This window comes from Corvus kubaryi, unplaced genomic scaffold (assembly GCF_017639235.1).
Source record: "Corvus kubaryi isolate FWS band 111438036 unplaced genomic scaffold, C.kubaryi_AGA036_p1.0 split1-131, whole genome shotgun sequence".
In the NCBI taxonomy this organism is placed as follows: domain Eukaryota; kingdom Metazoa; phylum Chordata; class Aves; order Passeriformes; family Corvidae; genus Corvus; species Corvus kubaryi.
In genome coordinates, this window is record NW_024582073.1 from 4038807 (window position 1) to 4063285 (window position 24479).

The following is a 24479-nucleotide window of genomic DNA, read 5'->3' on the forward strand; positions in this document are numbered from 1 at the left end:
TTTTTACCATTTGTCTAGATTGCTTCACACAGAACTGCCCAATGCTGCAAGTAAAGGGATCCCATTTTGTGGAGAGGCACTGTCAAGACACTGAAGTTTGCTCAGAGACCCTTTCCTGGAAGATCAATGCTGTCACACTTGAATCCTGAACACCTGACAGGTCTAATTCCAGGTCCTTTGAAATACTGCATTCAGCCTAAGGAAAGGGACTCTACTGTACCCCCAATAAGGGAAAATTCATTCCCCACTGTGTCTGCACATCAAGCCAGAATGATGAACTTTTGTAGGGCACTGCACAGGTACCCTTTCAGGTATGTCCTCACAATACTTGCTCAGAAGTTGAGTATTTGTCAACTGTGACAAAAAACACAAATATAAAATCTTTTAAAGCGCCTAATCATGGCCTCAGAAAAGAAGCTTCTGGAGACTTCAGTGAAGTTCCACAAAGTTGTGGAGCTTTCTTGTAGTTGGTACTTCTATCTCCCAGCCCTTATGGTTACCACAGAAAGTTAATTAATACAGTTTTAACTTTGTAAACTCAGGAAGGGGAATATAAAAATGGGAAAAGGAATTCCAGTCTTTCACAAGGCAGAGCAAGAGAAACTGCAGCAAGAAACCTCCCACCTCGGTATTGCAAAACAACATAGATGAATAAAGAGATTGAAGTGTGCATACATCAGGATACCAAGCAAGTTATTTGCATCTGATGAATCCAGGATGTAAGAAAGGATGGACAGGCAGATCTCTCAAGCTGCTTCCAACTCAGCTAGTCAATCTACACCGTATGTAGATTACCTAAATTGCTCTGGGCATGTCTGCATCACCCAGTCAGCACAGTCTCCATTAGAGATTCAGGTGTTAGCTATAAGCAGGCTTGTAAGCCAATACAGTACTCAGTGAAATACTAGCTTAGGTCTTGGAAGCAATACAGATGTCTTCTTTAGCCTACACTCATTCATTTGCTTGTCTCTACCTTCCTGAAGCAGCTTCCTCCCTTAATATCTTTTCAAAACAACCACCTCCTCTCCCCAAAACAAAGCAAAACATCCACAGGACACATCTGCAGATAACAAATTCATGTACATTGCAGGCTGAGGAAGAAATATAGCTTATTAAAGGAATGGGAACATCCCTGAGCTTTTATTGCAAAATTTGAACTTTCATTAGGCTTTTGTTAATATACAGTTGTACATTCTTAAAGAATTTGAAGCAAATGATTTTACAAAACTCCTCAGGATTTTGCTTATGTAAATATACTACTTGTAATTTGTATTTGCTCTAGTCTATTTTTGTATGAATAGTGGAAGGTATGGCAATGGATTTACTGTTAGACAACTTGTAAACAGCTATGTGTATTATTTTAGTTAGACAGCCTATCTCTGCCTTCAATTCAGAAATGTTTGAAATTACAGTAAAGGCAAAAAAATGTAATGGATGGAAGACATGTTGAAAATAGACTGGGGTGGCAAAACTAAGCTCCCAAAACAATCTAATCCACTGCACTGAACATTTGTGATTGTTGTAAAATGAGTAACTTGGCAAACACTACCTGTAAACTGAAAATTATCATCAAATCCCACCTACATTTGCACCATGAAGCCTGACAGGAAAAACAGAGGTTTGACTGAGTATTTCTAGCAGGCTAAGAGCTTTCAGGAATCACATAAAGAAACGTTCCACTTGAGATGAGACTTGGAACCCTTCACATTTACTAATGCCCTCTGATTTAAATTGTACAGTCTGATTTTCCCACCAGAGGCTAACATTTAATGCTTTTGTTACTCAGAAAAATGAAGAGGTTTAAAAATGCAAACACTTAACAGTCCCAAACAAGGTCTGCCACACCTTCATGTCACTGTTGAGGAGCAGGACAAGTTCCCATATCACTGTTTGTTTCTGGGTGAAGCACTGCACTTTCAGTTATGCCAAATGGGAAATCCCTGATAGTGGGATGACGCCCTTGAGTTTGCTCATGAGGGAAAAGGCGCTAAAAACTCCTAGAGCTGCTTGGCATCGTGCACTCAGGTAACGCATCGCAGCAGTAGGCAGTCACACCTCCAGCTACAGGGTGGCTATGCTCAGTACTGATTTTCTGAAAAAGGTGAGATGACCAAAAGAGGTGTACAATATTACACTACAGAAACCAAAAGGAAACCTAATACTTAAGGAATTTCACAGAATGGAATAAAAAATCAGAAGCTAAAAAAATCTCCCAAATAAATAATTTTTAAAATCACATTTTCATAGGCACCATTAGAAATACTGTTCAGGGTGACGTTTCTGGTACATATCTCATTCTCGAGCAGAGGAATTTGGAATTCTTTTTTACCCTTTCAGATTTTTTGTTACACTTTCAGATACACTCCCCAGTGCAAACAGTTCCTTTTCTTCCAAAACAGCAGGCTTTGATGAGGAGTCAGCTAACCCCTCTGAGATGAGCAGTTGGGAAGTGAAATAAGTATTACTGACTCTGGTAGTTTGTGTATCTGGTCTTGGGGCTTTGTTGCTGTTGGGGTAAGTGGTTTTTTGTTCTGGTTTTGTTTGTTTGTTTGGGCTTGTTTGGTTTGGGGATTTTTTCTGTTCCTAGTTAGAGACTGCTGACTTGTTTACTCTTTACAGTTTCTTACTCCCACCATCCCCACAGAAAATTCTCACGCTGTCTTTCTGTCATCCTCTGTTGTCACTGGAACATGGTCTGATTTTCAGGTGCCTCTCTCCCCTCTCTTCCTTCCTCTGCTCTACATTCAAATTGGTTGAAAATAAAAGCAGCCTGTTTGTTGACCCCAATTAAAATGCAAAAATTATTTGGGATAGAGTGAAAAAGGACATGTCTGTCCCAACCCAAAGATACCACCTTGCAGGGAAATGCATGCAATGAACTATCTATAACAGCCAGTTCAAGTTTCTCTTTACCCAGTTTTAAAAACAGGGATGCCATTAATACCTCTGCTCAGGTGTTCACCTGTTAAATCACAGAGCTGGATTCGAATTCATTTCTGCTTCCCCCTGGGATTTCTTATTTGCAGAGCAGCACACGTACCCCTTAAGTAGTGAGATTTTGAGGTCTAAAGCAGCAGGTGTCACATTCAGCGGAAAGAGGCACACGCTTCATAACAAGCAATGTACAAATTGCTGCCACTCAGCAGAGGGAGAATTTAAATTTACTGCCATTAGAGGCAGGGGGAACAAGGGCTGTGTGTGCAGGGGCTGGCAGCAGCCGCGGGTGCTCTTACCTCAGCGCGCTGCTCGGCTCGTCATCCGAGCAGAAGGTGCCATTGCAGATGTTGCCGAAGGAGTGGCTGGGCTTCAGTTTGGGTTCCTCGCAGTCTGAGGCGGGCTCTCTTTTCTTCCTCTTGCCGAAGAGCTTCTTGAAAGGCTGGAATTTGCCTGCCTTTTTCTTGTCTGCGGATGACAAGACAGAGCGGCGCGGGGCTGAGGACGCGGCGGGCGGGCGCGCACCGCGGCCGCAGGTTCAAAGGAGGAATGAGGCCAAAGAGCAAGGCTGCGGCCCCGAGCAGCCCGGAGCTCGCGGTGGAAATGCCGGGCTGCAACTTGCTGTGGACGCGTCACATTGACACAGCAAAGGCAAGAGCATTCAAACCTCTGCCCTTGGGCTTAAGGATCTGCATGGAGGTGCCAGTGCAGCCAAACATTTGGATGAACAGAAAAGATTCTTTTGCAAAGCCGGAGCGTAACACTGCAGTGTTTTTAGGTTTTATACCACAGTTTTGACCATTTTACCAAAACGCAAACACTGCTTTGGTCACCCCACTTTGGAAGGTGCTGGGTCCTCTGCTTTTAATTGAAAGCAGCTGAATACAGACAGCTGTGTTTTAGTTACATGGCCTCATAACTAGACAAGTCAATTTACAAGTGAACAAAGAGAACAGGATCAATTTTTGTTGGTTTGCTACTGCGTTACTTCAATAAACATCCAGCTTTATATCAGCAAAGTCGATACATTTCCCTGCCTTTTTTCCCCCAGGTAACTGAGGACAGAATCTGACCAAGCATTTCCTCCTTGAGACACTGAAATTTTCAAAGCTACACCAAAAAACGCACAGCAAAACCACAAAACATACATGAAGACAGGAACAGGAAATAAAAATGTTAACCAGGAAAAAAAGTAACCTTTTTTTCCATCAAAGACTGGAAAAAATAAAGGCAGCTTCAAACTACTATTTCCCCATCTATTAAAAAGAAGTACCATGACCTTCATGTTGACCACTGTCAAGAAAAGGTTAATTTCTCAGGGCTGGGATGAATCAGAGTATACATAAAACATAATTACTGTTAAAGCACTTTATTCCTCTTAGGTTTTACCTTAATTTTGCATTAAATCTACTTAAAACAAGCTAGTTGGGTTTTTGTTTGCTTTTTATAAAACCCCAGCATTTAGCCTCCTATCATAATCTAGTTTGAGAAGCATCATGTTATACTGGTGACAAATATTTTCATGAGCTAATTACATTCCTCTACATGCTTTTCTCACAGGCTGTGTGCACACACACTGCCTCAGCGTGCTCTACTCTTCTGTGGACTGGGACTCAGCAGAAAGAGCCAGTTTGGTTGCAAAGTACATGCAGGCACCTGTAGGAACATTTGACCAGGAAACCTGGAAAATCTTCTGTAGTGCAATAGCATTCTTTAATTCCACCTTAGGTTTTACACCCTACTCTGCTATACCTCAGCAGGGTAAAGCCACATCTGGGTAACACCCCTTTGTAGTCACTGGAGGAATAGCTGCAGGGTTTTCAGAGGGAGAAAATGTGCCCAACCATATTTTGATCTGTCTGCTTCTGGTGGTTAGTGGCTTCCAAACTAGCATAGTGCCAGAGAGCCTGAGTTGAACCCAGCACTCAAACTTACACACAGTTAATCTATCTGTTTCTGATGATGGATGAAGTAGAAAATCTACATTGAAATTACAAAGTCAAAGACACAAGAGACAGTAAATCTGCACTTCCTTTATAGATCCATAAGAACCTCACACAAATGTAATTCTTCTCCTTAGGCAGTCAAGATACACAGCATTTGTGCGACATCATTAAAACAACAGGGCATCCGAGTAGCAGCACAAGGATAAATAGCTGAATTATGAACCTCAAATTCAGGCCCAGTATCAGAATTTTCCAGTCCAGAATCACTGACTCACAATAAGCAGATGAGAAAAACAACAACTGGAACAGCAGTTTTACCAGTGTAGAAAAAAATGGGATATGGAAGATTACCTGTCTCCCAGCTCTGCTTTCCATAAGCTGACCAACTCGCATCTCCAGCCAGACCAATTGCTTGCTGCTCAATTCTGACTTTAGATATATATATAGAATGTATTTATATATAATAGAATATATCCTTATATGAAACCACTAACAGACAGGCAGGCGATCATGCAGAGAAAGAGAGAAATTATTGCTCTTGGACACAGCGCTCTGACGCTTTACGCACTTCAGAAACTGACTGCGTAAATCATATGCTAGAGCATACAGGACAGAAAGCATCGGTATCAGACACAAGACTGGGTGAAAGAGCTATTTGTCCACAGTTCCCACCTTGCCTGCTTCCTCAGCTTTCTTCGAAAGGGAAAGCTGCATGACGCCAATTTTGCTGGTTAATGTAATTTACTGCATAAATCAATAATACTACAACCTTTTTTAAAAAAGGTTCTCACTGTGTCATTCATCCACATTACTCTTGTCCTCTTCTCTTTTGGAGATCTTCAGATACAACTGTGAATTGCCTCATTGACTCTAAATCTACTGTACTGATTCACCAACTATGAATCTAGTGCTGAACAAACGTAACAGGTCAACACAGCTTTCATTTCATCAAAATGGGTGAAAACCAACACACTTATCTGCAGCCAAGATCTGCTTTCCTCCACATGATTTAACATGTCCCTTAGCTGTTTCTTTGCTCCACACCCATCATCACAGTTGTCACATTACTAAGCATGAATTCTTTAAATCAGGCTTTGTGACTCATTCCAAAGCGAAAGAACACCCTGCCCTGCACAGGCAGCACATGCTGTTCCCCATCCTGCCAGGTTCCTAAGGAGGGAATGCCTGACCGCTAAAACAAAGTCTGTTTATGTAAATTTTTCACAAGATGTTATGGAGGAAGATGTGGGATGATATTACAGGGTAAAATGCTTCCTGTAACAGTAAAACAAGTACAAAAAGTATTCCAAACATCAGCAATGCAGCAGACAATTCTCTGCACAAAAGCCTTTTGAGTCTATAATTCTCAAACACAACTCATCCCTTCTGGCCATCTCTACTGCTGAGAGAAAAAAAATGGGATAGGAAAGGAGGAGAGTTGGGACATTCAATGGTGTCAACTTGCAACAAGGACAGTTGCTGGGAGAACCAGGAAACAAGTCAGCTTACATGCGCCATTTTCTTCTCTCCTTAATCACTTTAATGGAATCCTACCGATCCAGCCCCAGCAGACCAGGGGAAATAAGCAATTAAACCTTTTTTCCTGTCTGTGTGACAAGTGCATCTTGTTCAAATCACTGTAAACAGTTAACACTAAATCAGTTTTGAATCACAGAATAACATAAGGTGTGAAGGCGACAGATAAACAAGGTTGGATACACTAGCTAGGATAACACAGCACATATGGTCAGCGCTCCCTTCTCAGCTACCAGAAGAGTAGCAGAGCAGATGAGAATAATCTTTAACCTGTCATATAATTTGTCATCTGCACAAAGACATGCAGTGCCTAACACAGAACCAGTTAAAGCAGAGAGCATTGGCATCGTGTAGGCAGCACATGGTGCCTCTGCTCCCGATGACAGAGGGGAGCAGCTTCTCCTCTCGCAGTCTCTCTTTTGTGCTCTCCAAGAAAGAAGAAGGTGGGTGCAATGGGCTTTATTGCCAGTAAATCAGGCGCAGCCTTTGGACTCCAGTTGGCAAAGTCTTATCGACACGCCAGCTGAAAATTCCCTGTAAGATAGCTTGCAGTTAAACTGCTCAAATATTACCCAATTCCTTTGGGATTCCTAGGCTGTGACACCTTTCAAAAATGGCACAGAATCCTCAACACAAGCACGGGCCAAACAAAGACTTAACTACCATGTTATGGAAGGAAGAGATTTAAATTAGTGGAAAGAGAGTGAGCAGTGTATCCCAGTCAACAGGCAGGGGTGAGGCCACTGGATGGGACAGAGGAGATGCCAATGACTCTAGAAATATCTGAAAAACAATTTTCAAGCAAAGCAAACTTAACATGAGAAACAGAAAGACGCATATAATCATAGAAGAGACACCTAAATATTTAACAAGGTGTTGGGTCCTTGCAGCTTTTCCTATTTGCTGCAGTGCTGGGGGCACTCACAGCAGTGTGGGTGAGGAAACCTGAAGGGCAAGTCCTCTCTGAGCAGAGCTGCCCAAGCATATGCATCAGCTGGTGCGTAGAAAGATGATCGTTGAGGAGAAAAATAAATAGAAGCAGGATTCATAGTGTTGATACGAATTTTAAGTTATTGTGACCAAGATTTTTCAAGCATCAGTTTTGAAATGGAATTTCCAAAGATTTCACAGAATTTTTTTGCTCATCATATGAAATCACTACCTGTCTATGACACTTCTCATAGTATGAGATATTGCACAGGAGCTGTCTTCAAAATAAGGTGTTCTTTGTTAGTGAATTTAATGTGTAAAATATTGTGTAATAAGCTAGATTAATGAGAATATGAATTATTAAATTGAATAGACATTTTGCTAATGACTTTAGGGACTGAAAATCCATACGGATGTAGCATTAGGAACTGCGTGGCAGAGAGAGGACAAGTGGGTTGTTGGGCTGCAGGCACAGTACAGCAGCCGAGGTGGAAAAGGGGACTACAAGATGTTGGTAAGAGGGTAAGTTGACTGACATAATTGCATCTCTACAACAGAAAAAGGCTGATATGATATGCATTGCCAGTATCACTGTTTTAAAACCCACCTTGATTTCAAGCTAATGGTATGCTTATTGATGCTCTTTTTAAAATAACTCAGGATGTATCCACTACAATAAGCACTGCCCTGTTGAGCCCTGGGTTGGCTGTGCATCTGCACAAATTTCTTTGCGTTGCAGGTCCCCACCAAAAAAGCCGCCCTCCTTCCCCCTTGCTCAGTCTGTTCTAACAGGGCATAGAGCTTCTCTGGGCAAACTGGGATTGGCAGTTTCTTCCAGCTTTTCCACCCACTCCACATCTCAGTACATCCATTTCTGTGGCTCCCCAGAGATGCTCGTTTTTGCTGATAAATTTTCAGCAGTCCCTGGAGAGATGTTTCCACTCCTCCAGGAAAGGGAAATAAATTGTTTGGGAGCAAGGAGAAAAGAGTGGACTTAGCTCTGCTTAACCATATTCCCATGTTTTAAAATGGGTGTGAGCTCCCATACCTGTAGTGTCTCATCTGATTTCACAGGGAAAATTGGTTTTTGGACATTATCTGCTTTCATGACCTGCCCTCAATCCATTGCCTTCTCTTCCATAGGTAGCTGGAGTTGATAGATGGACACAGTCCAGATATACAAAGCAGGCACAAACACCAAAGAATCCAAGGAAACACTTAAGAGAATACACAGGGAATAAAGATTGGCATGGAAAAAAAGACTGATGCTCAGATTCAATAATGTAACTTCCCAGAAATTACATTTCCAGGGTTCAACTCTGTGAGGCATTTAGTGATAGCATATAACAGCCATAAAGCTGACAGTATGCAATAGTCCCATGCTGACAGAGATAGTATCAGCTGACATAACATCAATACCTAAGAAACATTAAATGAAAACAAGATTGAGAGGTATCGAAGGTGTCAAATTGGTGTAGCCATAATGGTCTAATGAACCACCCAGGCACAGCAAAGGAAACATAATGGGCCATTGCTTGCCTGTTTTTCCAAGAGTATCAAGTAATCCTACAAGAGATACTATTTCTTGCAAACCTTGTCCCAGAGAGGATGAGGTATTCTTGGATTACCTGATATAAACTAGTAATACTACCTAAAGTATCCATAACACAGCAAGAAGGAATCTTACTTTCCAGAAACATCTATTTTCCCTTGCCACCTGCAGAAGCAAAAACATTTCCACAAACAACAGCCCATTTTGTGATTTTTCTTCCTCCCAAAGACCGTATCTTCCACAGAAACCATATGTAGCTGAGACAGTCAGCTGTTAGGAGACATGAATTAATCATCATAATAGAGTCTATTAATGTTCAAACACCATATAATATGCTTTATCATCCAGAGCAAGGAAAGAGCTGTTTCAACACTTCTCTTGATATGACAAGGAAATACTCTCTTGAAGGCAAAAGGACTTAACCTCCACTGCATGGGGTTTGGCACAGTGGTCTTTACAAGCAACAAAGAAATATGAATGGAGAGGAGGAGTAAAGAAAATTTTAAAAATGTTTAGATAACATTAAGCAGAAGAACTAGAGCTATGTAAATATCCACTTCCTCAGTCTTATTTACTATGGCAAAAGTCTCACTTTCCTTCATTTCTGAGCTCCTGTTTCCTTCTTTTCCCCTATAGTCTTCCCAGCCAGTCTTTGTATTTCTGTGCCATCTATTTTCATCAAGCATCACAATGAGTGGTCCTAGAGGTCAGAAAGCCTCATTCACCCAATCCTTTGTTTAATACCGACATTCTGGCTTCTTAATCCATCCCACTGCTATCGCTGGGCAGCACCTTTGGGACAGAGAAGACACTGCCCTCCAAAAAACACAACCAAACTTGGAGCAGTTTGGTCACTTCAGGAATGTGTGAGGTCGTCTGGGGATAGCAGAGACTCCCAGTGGGAAGTATGAGAAAATCAGTATAAACTTCAGGAGCAAACCCTACTGCAGTGAAGGAGTTTCCTTCTTCCATGGGAAAGCCCCAGTTACAGGCTACACAGGGAGTAGCCAGGAGGTGTAAAAAGAACTGGGATGCACATCCTGGGGACAGTAAGAATGAGTGGTGGAGTTCATACATATGAGCACATTTGAGAAAGGGTTAAGTAAATGCAATATATGTTATCGAGGTGCTGGGCTGCATTGCAGAACATACCCGGTAAGATAAAACCTGCTTATTATAGCTCTGGGTGATGCATGTGAGACTTTTAGAAAGAAAGAGACCGCAACAGCTTCTGATTCACCAACAAAATATTATGTAACAGAAGGGAGAAAGCTTTGTTTTGCTAGGGCAAGACTTATTAACTCAAGCTATTAATGATGGGAGACCCTTTTGGTGTGCTGGGTTTTATCTGAGGTTTCCAGAGCTGCATTAAACACTTGATGTCAATGCAATAAGGAGATGTTCAAACCATTATTTCCTTCTCAGAGAAAAAAATTGTAAAACATGGGAGTCCCTCAGCAGGTTAATTTCTTCCATGGGAAAATTCCTGATTGAAAGCATTTAGAACCTGAAGTCTTGGCCACAGTGCATGTGAAAAGATAAACCTCCCCAAGGCAAAACTATTTCCCTGAGGCCCCATGGCAGAGCAGTCCAAAGTCCAAGGACCATGTGTGCTGGACAAACAGCTCCCACTGCCCCTCCCCAGCTGCCAGAGGTCATTTAGACCTCCTCAAGGCTGGCACAGGCTGCTGACAGACCAGGATCCTACACTCAAATCGCAATTTCTAAGATCATTCTTGCAAGGGGTTGTGTTACCTGAACAGTTCTTCACACCCCTCCAGCTCTAGAATAAGTCCTATATTACACTGGTGTACGTTTTTAGATCCATACCACTTCCAGTTTTTCACTGGTGAGAGAAGGAGCATTTCATCCTCACAGAAACTACTGCCTTACCATTAAAAGTGTTAATTTTAATGAAGAGAGCATGAAACTCATAGACCAAACCTCTTCAGTGACAAGGCAGAAGTGCTGCCAGCATGCTGCTGAGTTCTACTGATACGAAACAGTCAAGAAGTATCCCAGCCTCAGAGGACAGTCAGAGTGCTATGCCAGAAAGTCTGGATGGCTGGAGGATTGGGATAACAGAAATGAGCTGAAGTATTATGTACCTACTCATTCCTTTAAAGCCTGTTGCTGAGATGTCCCAGATCAGCTAGAAATGGATGAGAAGACAGGTGTGACCACTCCAGCTGATCATAAGATAATTATAAGGCAGCACAGTGGTACTGCTGCAAAAGTTAGATGTCCTCCTATGGAAAGGGCTTCGGGGAGTTGCAGGGGTTACTACCCGAGCAAGGGGCTGGAGAGCCAAGTGACTAATAAATCAAGGCTGTAAAAAAGCAGGTACAATTTTTTCCTTTTTTTTTTTTTTAAGGGAAACAACAATCTTATACATTACTGAGTCTCTTCAGTGTCACATAAAGGCAGTATTATTGGATAAAAATTTCATGCCATGGTGCAAAACCAAATGCATTAATTCTGCTTTTAATGCTTAACAAAAACTGAGACCAGTACAGACATAGATATTATGAGTGATTTTTTTCATTTTTGCACAGTTTTAGTTTAACGTATTTTGTAATGACAAACATATATTAATTTTAAATTTGCAATTCAGATGAACTGTTAGAATATTTTAGATAGGTCAGATTAAATGAAGAGAGTCGAATTTTCGTTTTATGAATTTACCCAGTCCCAAGTCATAAGAGATGTTAGCAGGTTTTCTTGAAATTATCAATATACCTTTAGAATTAGAGCAGCTCCATGATGAAGACAAAATACATTTTAAAAAGTCCCATCGTAGTTCTACATGTAACTCTGAGTGGAGGGGGAGGGAGATTAGGAGAAGGGGAAACCCCAACAATTACTTTATGCCTGTGTGTTGTCTTTTAAAGTTCTGAGAATTATAAAGTGATATAGAACACACAAAAGTAAAAGGGGTCTTATTCTAAGCAAATTATTAACTACTCCAGCAGACATATTAATTTAATAAGTTCTTCAATAAATTTTATAAGGCTAAAGCTGAACAGAAGGCAGTAAATCCACCTCCCCTCCCCAGATTTAGGGAATTAAATTGTCAGGACCATCTCTAATTTTTGCAGTGAATCACAAGACCCTCTTATTTGAGCAACCCGAAAGGCAAGCTAAATCTGACCTCAGGCTGAATGTGTCTAAAAGAACTAAAACACTTGTGCTGATTTCACAGAATTAAATCATGCTGTTGTGGATTCCAGCTGGGTAGCAAAATACAGAAAATAAACTATATCTTAAGAAAAGAGGTGCACAAACCATAGCAATCACAAATTCTCCAGCAGGCTTTGGTAAAAAGCAAAGATCAAAGTCAATGCTTGAATGGCAAAAACAACAGTGAAGAGGAGCAGGGAGCTGGGAAGAATTCCTTTTTGTTAAGTGTTTGGGGTCTCTTTACTTCTGGAGAAAGCCAAACCTCAACTTCCCTCTTCTGTTGGGCAAGGTAGTCAGAAGGAATCATGGCACTCATTCCTCATGCTGACATATCCCCAAAATATTATAGGGAAGAACTTTAGTCAGCAGCACAGGGGCTGGAGAACCTGCTCTGTGTTCCTCTCCAAAGCCTGGAAGCGCTGTGCTCCCACATGGAGCCACCACTGCTCCTGGAGCTGTGCAAAGCTGTGGCAGGAGGACACCTTTACCTCCTCACTACTCCCCCCGTGCCTTCCTGCTGCACGCTTCCCTTTCCCAAGCACCCTGACAAGCTCACTTGCTCCTTCTGACAAACAAATCCTCTGATAGTGACATCAGTTGTGGGCAGAATAAGATTTGGGGCATTTGTCTTGAGTCTGGGAAATTGATTATTTAGCAAACATCTGGATTTTCATTGTCTGAGCAGCTTTCATTGCATGCACAGGCACAGATTATCATGCTCCTCAGGAAGAGCAGGCACTACACTGAGATGTTCTCCATGTTGTTCAGGGACAAGATTTGCCTCCTGGGCATGTTAGCAGGAGAGGATAGTCAGCTACTCACATGTAGCCTGCAACTCCTCGTGTCCCTCTTGCATCTCCAGCATCACAGCCACACTTGGCACTGCACAGAGAACAGCACCATGCTGCACTTCCACCTCTCCTGCTGTTATTCCAGTCTGCACTGGATCACCCTTTTGAGCACCAGGGTTAGATGGCCATTTCCAATTTTTTCCAAAACTTCCAGCTTTTGTAATATAGACCACTATCGGCTGAAGGAAGAAACTGGTGCCTTAGTATTGCCTGGAATGCTATCAAAAGGAAAGCTCCACCTGAGCCAGCACTTAACCAACACTTAACCACAGCAATTTCAGACACAAGATTTTGCACAGTTAAACAGACCATGGAGATAAACTGATCACCACTATGAATCACTAATTATACTAGCACTGTACACACCTAACCTAGTTGCTCCTTATCCATCGCCTGTTCCCATACAGTGAGCAGGCAATGGGCTGAGGCAAAAAGGCAAATCTCAAACAACTTTTCCACGGAAAGAGCAGATCAAAAACAGGACCAGGAACATGTAGCTGCTTTCCCACATCCACACCAGAGCCCTCAGCCTGGGTTGTCTTCCCCACACAGGCCAAGCACAGACAAAAGATGCGCGTGAGACATTTTTGTGATAGGAAGAGGACTGTAAATCTTCATGTTGAAGTTCTGGCAATTTTCTCAAGTACTAGATCTGCTTTAGAAAAGGAGCTTAGAATTGACTCAATTCCTCATCTTGTCATCAATGTAACAAAATATACAGAATAATGTCTTTCCCCATTGTTATTTATTAAGCAAAAAAAAAGAAGTCAGAACACACTCCCCTAAACAATACATATATTCATATGTTCATATATTTTCAGTTTCATATTTACCATTTGGAGGCAACTGAAGAACTGAGGTGATTGGTTTGCCTTTGTTTTCCAGAATTAAAACTGAAGGAATGAGACATCACTTGAAGCACTTACTGACTGGAAAACTCAGAGAAATCTGACGAAATTTTACAGTTTAGACCTACCTATAAATATCTAAGAGATAAAAAGTCTTGAATAGTTTTCTTCTGATATTTGCAAAACTTACAATATTCATTTCATAGAATACTCAGATGTATTTTGCCATCACAGTTATTTGGCTAACACTGAGTATATTAACATATAACACTAATAAGTAGAAGCAGTGTTATTTCAAATGTCAGCCAAGATTTCTACTCCAAATAGAAATATCAAGAAAGGGTTCTTTATAAATTCTGTAACATCAAAATAGAAAAAAATCCAATCTACTACTGTGATGTTAAATGAAATCTTCCTCTATCTGTTCTATTTTATGAGGCCAGAATAAAGTCAATTAGTCACGAAGAAGCAAAATTAAAGAGCAGAAGAAAAGTAGCCCTAAAGAGATGATATTCAAGCATTTATAAACCTAAACATTTAAAAAAATCTAAAATAATTCAAATCCAAAATGGCCTTTGCACAAAAGCACAAATCTCTCTATTCCTGAACTAAGGCAACCAGATATTTCCTAACAAAGCATCTTGCCTTTAGGTAGCGAGGGCAAAGAGAAAAAAACTATTTCCTATTTTCACGCTGTTTCAGTTCCAGGCGAGGATTTGCCAGGCCAGGATGTGACTGATCACACTAATCACACATCTTCTCACTGTGCTGAGAATACAAAGCATTATCATCAGTGTACTGGTGAAATACATCAAATTTAGCCACACAAGGTGGACATGATTAAACTTCATTGAGAAAGGAAACAGTGCTTTCTCTCCAACATCACATACCCACGTTGGAATTTATTTACCATTTACTATGTGCCAGAACAAAGAATGGAGGGGACTCAGGTGGCCAGGCAAATCACAATATCCCATGTGCTAGAGAGAATGGTTGAATATAACTACAGCCAAGGGAATTCAATGCATTGTAGATTGCAGGATATGACATCAAGATGGGCCCTTGAGTGAAAACTATTCAAGTATGCAGTTTGTAGGCCTTGGAAAGAGACTGGGAGTGGAGGTTGTGTCTGTCATACTCTGAGGGGCTGCAGCAGCTGTGACAGCCCCAGGGACCAGCCAAGTGCTATGTCTCATGATGCAACATCATTCCAGAAAATGTCACTTGCACAGGGTGTCTTCTGGCAGATCAGGTACCCTCCAGCTGCTCTAGTCCAATGGCAAGACCAAGGAACAGAAATCCTGTCCCGGGTCTGACTAGTGCCAGGGTCTGTCTGTCTAGCATGGATGGAAGCTGGGGTCCATTTCAGCAGCTCTGAATTCTTGTTTCCTAGCTGCTGAAGCAAATTTTGGATCCCTGCAAGCAGCTTGGCACAGGACTGGGTACCCTGACTGTCCAGTTAAGGGAAGATCACAATGAGAGACAGAGGAAGCCCATGTTGACCAAACTGTGTTTATCTCCCTTCCTTAACTGCTTCTCTGACATCACACACTTCTTAACACCCTGCATAAACACCCTTCCACATGATACCCCTGCTCTGCTTGTAAAACTCAACGTCCAAGAGCACTCACTGTAAAAAATATCAGAGAGCAGATTTGGGAAAGGGGTCAGAGGAGAGTGGTGAACACTTACTGAGTTTTAACCCTTTTTACTTGCTTTGTATCTGTTCTTAACTTACTAGGCTACAAGCACTCAGTAGCTGAATCAGTGTTTTTCCATCTCTGTAAAGAATCACCTAGGGTTACAGTAGCACATGCAACTTTGGAAAGAATTCTAACAGTACAAATATAATAAACAAGATGAAAGAAAAGTATATAAATATAATCAGTTTCCATTATGTGACCAACTATCCTCAAGAGATGCTCTGTGACATGTTTTGACACTGAGATAATGCAAAGCATCTCAAAGTAAATCCAAGTTCTACTTCTTGAAACCTCGCTCACATGAACGTTTCTGAAAGATTTGTCAAATATGAGTATGGAAACAACCATAGCTGTTGCTTTGTCCTGTGGGTGTAGAGAAGAGGAAAAGTAACACTTATATCTAAAAGTCCTAGGTGGAGAGAACAGTCAACACAGTGCTCTGTGCTGGCCCCCTGTTAGATCCCCACATCCTCATACCAAGTTTTCTACTGCATTTTCAGAAAAACCCTGATGCACTAAATGACTGTGCTAATCTTGATCATTCTTTTAAAGAGCAGAGCTAAAGCCCAAAAGCCATATGTGCAGTAACACCCACCCAGGACAGTCAGAGGAAAGAACCATTTAATTTAGATGTATGAAATGACAGCACTGTCAATGACACAAGGGTAACTTTACACAGTGTACAAGTTAAGCTCAGGCTTCTCCCACCCCTTCACCCCTCTTCTTGAATTTTTAAGACTAAGTCCTACATATTACATGTAAGAAAGAAAAATGCAAGTTGTGGGGCAGGAATACATTGCAATGCCAATGCAGAATATCATCTCCCCCAGGATTTTTCCACCAGAGGATATGTCTCAACTGCAAGAAAAAACACATTCCCTCCTTTTATTTTTCCTACTCATACACTGTAGATTGTTTGAAGACAAACCATAAAATGAACAACCACACCACATCAGAACAAAATAGGACACTCTCCAAGTATTCTGGGTTTTAGCTGGGCTTTATTTATCAGGTATGTCTCTACCTGATGTAGAAAGATGACACATATCACAGGATATGGGTTGTGCATAATGTGTTTGCAGAAGACATTACTCTGAACAAATGCAATTTGTTCTGGTTTAGTCACAGTTAATACTACACATATCTGCTCTCTGGCTGATGAACTCGCACAGACAGGTTTGAGTTTAAGTGTTTCAGACTGTAAACTGAAAATTAGCTAATGACAACTAATCTGCTGCATCACCTGAGAAATCACTGGTTTACTGATGTTCCAACAAATGCTGAATTAAAATGAGTGCAGACATTCACATATACATGAAATTTACCATGTACTTACATACTGCAGATCACTGATGAATCTGGAAAAAAAAACTTCTGGAAGAATGCATACCTGGTGTTATATATATATCAATATTCATTAACAGGAGGGCAGCTGCTACTTACTTGTAAGATGCCACTTTGGAAATCACAGTCAAACACGTGACAAAAATTGTTAAAATATCTGTACTTGGGTTTGGTAAACAGATTCCTGTAAGGGCATCACCCACATTGTGTCCTAAAGCTTCACTAATGGTAAGGCAATCCAGATAGTATCTGGACAGCCACTTAATCAAACAAGAGAAAATAAGAGAGCAGCAAGAACCATTTAGGTTGGAAAGGAGCTTTGAGATCATCAAGTCCAGCCTATGACCTAACACCACCTTATCAACTAGACCATGGAACTAAGTGACACATTCAGTCTTTTCCTTAACACCTACAGGGATGGTGATTCCACCATCTCCCTGGGCAGCCCATTCCAGTGCCCAATCAACCCTTCTGTGAAGAACTTCTTCCTAATGTCCAGCTTAAACCTCCCCTGGTGCAGCTTAAGACTGTGTCCTCTTGTTCTGTCACTGGTTGCCCGGGAGAAGAGACCCACCCCCACCCAGCTACAGCCCCCACTACTTTGTAGTAAACAGCTACTTGAATGGCTTTTACAAACACTCTAATATTTTTACTGAGTTCTTCTAAAAGCAGAGGGAAGTGTTTTCACCAGTTTTCTTCAAATAAAACATTCAGAACAAAGTGGAAGGGATAGAAGCTTAAACAGGCTACCTACCTGTATCTGCTCCTCTTCAAGGTGCCCTGGGGATGTGTACATCCATGCAACTGAGAGCCAGCTGCACGCCTTGACAGCTGGCCAGTGTTTCAGCCTGGCAGCACTTAAGGCAGTCCTCTGCTGCATGGACACCACATGCACTGCACATCATTGTAAAGGAGGCCAAAAGCCCCTTAACCAAAGGATTTGAAATTAGTCAGGACCAAGACAGAAAGAAGAAAGGAGGGCTGTTAAAATATCTGCAAGGTCCCAGGAAGGATCAGAAGGTTTAGCATTCTGTGTTGCTTCCTTGTAACAGCAAATTTTTACTTAAGCTCTCTGCCACAAAACTGCCCTTGGAAAAGTCCTCAGAGCCCCCAGGAAACAAACTCTGAAAGACATCACCCTTTGCAGCCATGTTGGAAACACAGTGCTTATGGCACAGCAGGATCCCAACTAGCAGCTCTGAAGACCTCTGTCCTGGGGAATACATGCAGAGATATCACCAGCATTACTTGGCCTCTACCCAAATCAGCCCAAACTGAAGGAGGAAGGGGGCTTACTTTGCTTTGTTCCTTTTAATGAAAATAGGTTTTGTTCCAAGATCCACAGCAGGGAAAAACAAGATGTAAGCCCCTCAAGGTGTTGATGGGCAAGGGCACAGCCTCCAAGGCAGCCTTGCCAAACCAGGATTTGGTCTCCTCTGCTGGAGTGGGCTCTGTGCCATAGCCTGTAAGTGTTGAGGACCTGACCTCACTGTGAACAGCTGTGTCTCCCTGCCCTGCCCTCCTGGACCATGCCATCAGACTGGTAAGGTTTGTTTGTACCTGTTCTTCAGGATACCCCAAGCACCCTCTGCAGTGTCAGCCTCTTATTATCCTCCAGCACCCGAGTCATCAGCTGGGACAAGTGTAGCCCCCGAGCAGCTGGTCATCCCTGCTTTAGGCTGTGTTGTGAAATGGGACTGGCACTCTGCTCTACAGGCTAAAGAGGACACCGCATTTAGGAAAACAGCATTCCAGAATAAGAATTAAATGTAGTCTGTCATGGGAGAAGAACATGAAGAGATTGCATCTTTGGAGTAAGACAACAAGATTTTAACCTCACTATCTAGTAAGAAACCAGTAAACAAGAGTACAAAAGTCAACTGGGTTGAGATGTCTAATTAGTTGATGAAGCATTTTACGGGGAGTATAATTTTATAGGTATAGCAAAGCAAGAGGCACTAATTAGTTGCAACTCATTAAGTGTAAGTTGTTTAGTAATTTAGGAAAAATGAATGCAGACATGGCAAGGTTGGTACAGACAAGAATTCCACGTAGCTGAGTGTCACATTTCCAACAGCAGCCGGTCTGCTCAAGCAGCAGAGGAGTAATTTGCAATTCAGTCCTGACCCATGGGGACAGGCAGGCAGGCCATGCATTCCAACTCTTCTAAAAGAAATCTTAAAAGACAAAAGTAATGAATGCCTTCACTACAAATGACCAGGCAAGACAATTAGCATCTGTCTCCACCCATGAGCTATTAAACTTCATGTTCCATGTATAGAAAGCATTAATATCCTAAGTAGAGAGCTTGTGGATATATAAATCAGCTGTGTGCACATTCTCATCTTTTAGATTTCTGCTAATACTTATGCAGAAGCAAGGTAAGTCATACTTACCTCTTTGTAAAATGTATCCTTCTTAGGGAAACAGAAACAAAAAAACATCCCAAGTAAGATACTATCAACAAGATTTTAATTGCATAATATTTTCAGAATTTTCTCTTTACCCAGGGTAAGTTTGTTGAGGGGGATTGAGTTCAGAAACTATTGCACATACTAGGATAGAAAAGGTACTTAGAGCAAAGACAAAATAAAGCCCTAGCATGGAAGCAAGTTCTGTGAACATGACCACCAAAGTGTGCAGAATTGTCATCACTCACTTCAGCTGGAAGACTGGAAAACTGTAGCTATTCGTTACCTTTCTGCTTTTAATCCCATCCATGAAACACAAGTACCCCCAGAGAAACCATACATAATTTAGCTAACTCTTTTTCAATTACACAAGGCAGTGGTTATAGGCAAAGGTTTCCCAGAACAGCAACTTTCAGAGAAATGTCACAGTGACACTGAATCAGACTCATCCCCTACAACTGTCTGCCAGGGCTTTTTAAGCCTTCATGGCAGTACTATACAGAGATCCACCACAAACCCAGTATAAGGCAAGACAGCAATGCACCATTTTAAATGGTGGCAATTGTAGAGCAAATGGTTCCCAACAAAAGCAGGCACCAAATTCTGGGAAAGTCTGGGCCTGGAATTTGCAGCTCAGTTACGGCTTAATTAATAATAACTAACACAAGTGTAAAAGCCTCATGAGAAACAGAGCTTCCTTCCCACAGTCCACTGGTGAAGCTGCCTACAAAAAGAAAACTAAAAAAGTCTGAAAACTTCACAAAAGTAAGTTCTTTTCTTTGCACTGAATGGACATGCTGTACTCCCACTCCTTTACAAAGGAAGTTAAGAGCTTCTTTGTGTCAAGCCTACTCTCTTTTTCTCAACAAAATACAAATGAAAGAGCCATGTGAATTATTAACAGATGACAACAGAAAGCTAGCCAGGTATTTCAAACACTTGTGTCTCTTCTTCCTACATGAATTCCTCAATAGTACATGCAAAGTAAGTCTTCTTACTAATTCCATCTTTTAAATCCATAATTAGAGCTGATTAAATAACTTGTTGAGAAGTAAAGGCTTTTTTTCCATTTCTTTCTTTCTCCTTTCTTTCCCTGGGAGAGCATTTGACCTGACTGTCAGTGACAGGGGGGCTTCATGCCTTGCTCTGTAGGGCACTTGGGGAATCAAGTGAGATTTTTTCCCCTCATAGTATCTTCTCAGTACCGCAAGCTCATGCAGAACATCATGCAATCCAGTGGAAACAGAGACACCATTTGCTTCTGAACTGGAATAGACATGTAATGGGGAAATCTGAAAACAGACTAAAGCTTTAGTCACATTACAATGTTAACCATCATCTCGCAGTGAAAGCAAGTCTTGTTTGTTATAAACACTTTGGATGGCCCTCGTCCCCAAACTCCCCCTCCCCAGCTCTCCCCCCGCCCAACAAAGAGGTGAACAGGACACCACCACATGAATCCAACACCATTGCTTGACAGCATGCTTGCTATTTACACATAAGTACAAACTTAACACTGCTTCAGTCCATTCACATTTAACCGAAATAAATTCTGAATTTGTCAAAGAATCCCTGTAGATCCAATGCAAGAAATAAAAATGAAATTATGTTAAGTTAGTATCAGTGCAACTGAAAGATATTTGAGAATTGACATAGGAAAACCTATCAAAATTAAAACTACAGTAGTAAGATTTAAAATAACAAACTTTTTGACAACTTTGAAAAATAATCCTGATGACCCTAAAAAAAGCATGTATTTTTCTATTTACTTCAAAATTTAAATCATAAATTCTAAACTTTCATCAGTTAAAAGGAGCATTTCAAAAGGTATGGTAAAGCACAGCATCTGATATAACACAAATGGAGGAGTACAGTTTCCCACAGCGGAGCAGAAACCCCCAAGTGATGCCTCAGGGAATTACCTGCAAAACCATTAACCAGAATAACCTCTTTGGTTTGAATTTGACTGTGCTTCACACATACGCTGTTTGTTCTAACTGCCATAAAAATGGACAAAAGCAGCACATACATTAGCAGCAGCTCCTACTTAAAAACAAGAAGCACAGCACATTCCCCCCTCAGCCAGCTCCCCGCTGAAAGTGTTCCAGACTAAGCCACAAAAACTTAACAGTGAGCTTTTGAATGACAGGACATCATGTGCTCCATCAGTCAAGTACTTACAAGGTTTCTTAAACAAATTGATCATGCCTACAATTTCAGACGAAGTCAGAGAAACTTCAGACTTGATCTTCTCTGAGGAAGAAACAGAAGCCATGAAATCACCAAAGAGAAGAACTTTTTTGGCTTTTTTTGTTGTGATTTTAAAGAGAACTCTGAAGGGCATACTGTAACGTGATAGGAAGCTTGTAGGAACAGCTTTACAAATTAATCTGGGAATGTATTTCAGCACTTTGTTCTTATTTAGCACTTTCCCTGTGGAAAATGCTAAAGGAGGTTTTAACTAGCAACAGCCAAGGTGATTTCAGATTGATAGGTAAGACCTCCCAGCTGATATTTCATTTGTTACATTAGTTTATACAACTGCTTTTTTCTCAGTCTTCCCCAACCACAAAGCCAAAAATAGCCTTACCTTTCCCACAAGGACAATAAGGGATACCAGGAATACTAGGCAACCCTTTATAGGTGCTATGAATAACAGCAGTGGTTTTTTAAAAAGTAAGAAAAATCCTGATATCATATTGTCCATGGTTTTATCTTTACAAGAATAGTTTAATGGCAATAACTACCATGACACATGGAGGCTGCATTTTCCAAGAAAATTTATGCTAGACACTAGTATTTCCTGAAGCATCCTATAGTACCATGAAAGGGAGACAAGCATTAAGCAGTCTACATTATTCATCATGAAAGAAGCAACAATGATGCAAATTCCTCTTAGAAAGCAATAAAGTTTTGAATATAAATATATTAAATATTTGAATATAAAAGGGCTTCTTTATGCAGTTCTCAGTCAACACTGGCTGAGCCAAATCCTACTACAGTACTTCTCTGTGCTCTGGATAAAATTTCCCATGGCCGCAGTAGCTCCTATTGCAGACGTGCCAGTCTTCCACAAAGAGATCTTAGCAACCAGGATTTAAGGGAAAATATACCCAGTAAAGCTAGGCTCCCAGGTCTGTAGTTCAGCAGAGAAATGGGAGATCTAATTTTCAAATCTCCTGGGAACCAGGTAGCTTATCATGCAGTAAAATCCTCTACAGGAAATTGATGTTTTAGTGATGCCTTTTCAATTCTTCCCTGGTGTTTGTTCAAAATCATGTCTTACAAGTTTTACCCAAAGACCAGCAACACGTTGCTAAGCTTAGGCCTTCACATTCCAAAGGTGTTTACACCAAAAAAACCAAAGGTGTTTCTCACAAAATTTAAGATCTAGACAAAGATTGTGCTTTCTCAATGTGAAACCAAAGGTTATGGTTATCTTCTAATTTCAACAGAGGTCCTTGGCATTTTCATATAAATTGCAGAGACTCTTGAAGTAAGATAAAGCCTTTAGCAGTGAAGAATTTTAATTCATCTATTGCACATAGTGCATTTAATAGTATCCAATTTCCCAAATCTCCCTCTGTGTCAATTAAAAACAGTGTATGTGGAGAAACATTGAAGAATCCCAGGCTTCTTATCAGTCCCTTTTTTTCTAAGCACTGGAAATACAGACATACAGAATAATTCCCATAAATACAGACAAATGGGATCAAACTGGAAATGAGAGAGGATAAAATAAAGAGCTTGAGAGTAATATCCCTCCGTTGCTTTCTCCTCTGAGGTATCTAATACAGATTTGTTCTGGTAGCTATATCAAGATTTATGTGTAATAATGACTTTAGCAACTTCTTTCTTTAGGGACACATTTTATTTCACTAATGAAACATTCTCGGGAACCAAGAGAATGACTTTCACCCAATTTATTAATTAAAAGAGCTTAAAAAAAAAAAAAAGAAAAATCAAAAGATTAAATAGCTTTGGTCTGACAAAATGCATGGCTTTTTGACCCATCTATAAGGGCTACTTTCTTCAATCCAACAGCTGACAGGCCAATATTCTCTGCAGCAAATAAATCACTTCACCCAGCCCCCCTCAAGACTTCTTCCCACAGCACAACACTGGATCTAGCATCCCTACAAATAGTCAGCAAGCCAGGATTAATTAAGACCATGAGAACTTACAACAGGGCTCGGGACCATCAGAAAGGCTACACAGGTACCTGAGCAAACACTCTCTGGACTCAGGTGTGGTCACCACCCTGAGCACATTCTGTAGCTATTCAGGTCCTTTGCACTTCAAATCCCATGACTAAAGTTTACCTTGGAGACCAACAGATGAATATTACAATACTGAAAAGCATAGGTGTTGAGAGGTACCTCTCTTAGAGGAACTACTTAATCTAGCGTCGAAGTTGGAGGTGCATGGGCAAAACAGCCTCCTGGCTGAGGACAATTAGTAGCGTTTAATCGTCACACCAGATTATCAAAGGACTTTCTGTAACAGCAGCAGAGGAGCAGCATCACTCAGACAACAGGCATGAAGATAAGTGGTGGACAATCTGGTACAGAAGAGGCAGAAACCACTCTCCCTATAACTTCCTAGTATCAGCTTTATCTCAATCACACCCAAACTGCCTGCTACCAGTGTCACAGCCTTTCTCTGTTTAAGCAGGGATGAAAATTGAAACACAAGCTTTTGTTACACATCAAAACATTAAATGAGAGAGGATCAAAAGGTGAAGTGACAAAAACTTAATGCAAAGTTTAAAGAGAAAAAGTGTTTTCCTTCAATTTCTTACATGAAAATAGGTTTTAATAGCTTAAAAGTGTAATGCAATAGACATTTAAAAGGTCTTCATTTTTCCCCTAACAACTCCAGTTCATGTAAATCCCCTAAAAAATTTAGGTACATAGTGTGTTTTGCTTTTACATCATCTTATGCAGACTGCAATTAAATAATTTACATTGCTGAATTGGTAGCAATGCCATGCACAATGCCAAACTGAAATTTTTGCCTCCTCTTGCCAGCTTAGTTTACTACAAATTTCATCTTGACTTATATTTGATGCAACAGGAAATGGAGGCAGTGGGACTTCTAAAAGCTTGTTATATATAACTGTGGATAAGGAGGTTATTAATGCAAGCATAGATTCAGCATAGGCACTTAACCTTTAACTCAGGAAGCACACTTGGTCAGAAAACCTACCTGCTTGTTAAAAACCCCACAGATCATCAACTCACT

General features: G+C 40.9%; 1 protein-coding gene across 4 annotated transcripts in view; it reads right to left on the reverse strand.

Moving 5' to 3' along the window:
• The window catches only part of CRACD (capping protein inhibiting regulator of actin dynamics), a 108552-nt gene that overhangs the window by 34442 nt on the left and 49631 nt on the right, over nt 1-24479 (reverse strand). The window contains exons 3-5 of one of the 4 annotated variants that reach the window (XM_042053795.1): nt 21417-21488; nt 5232-5309; nt 3234-3402 (exon numbers count right to left, since the gene is read on the reverse strand). The exons of 1 other annotated variant lie outside the window; for it this stretch is intronic. In XM_042053795.1, coding sequence (XP_041909729.1) covers nt 3234-3402; nt 5232-5309; nt 21417-21441 — 272 coding nt within the window. In that variant the 5' untranslated portion in view covers nt 21442-21488. The remainder of the gene's footprint in view (nt 1-3233; nt 3403-5231; nt 5310-21416; nt 21489-24479) is intronic. 2 more of the 4 variants (XM_042053796.1, XM_042053797.1) reach the window with 2 other exon arrangements.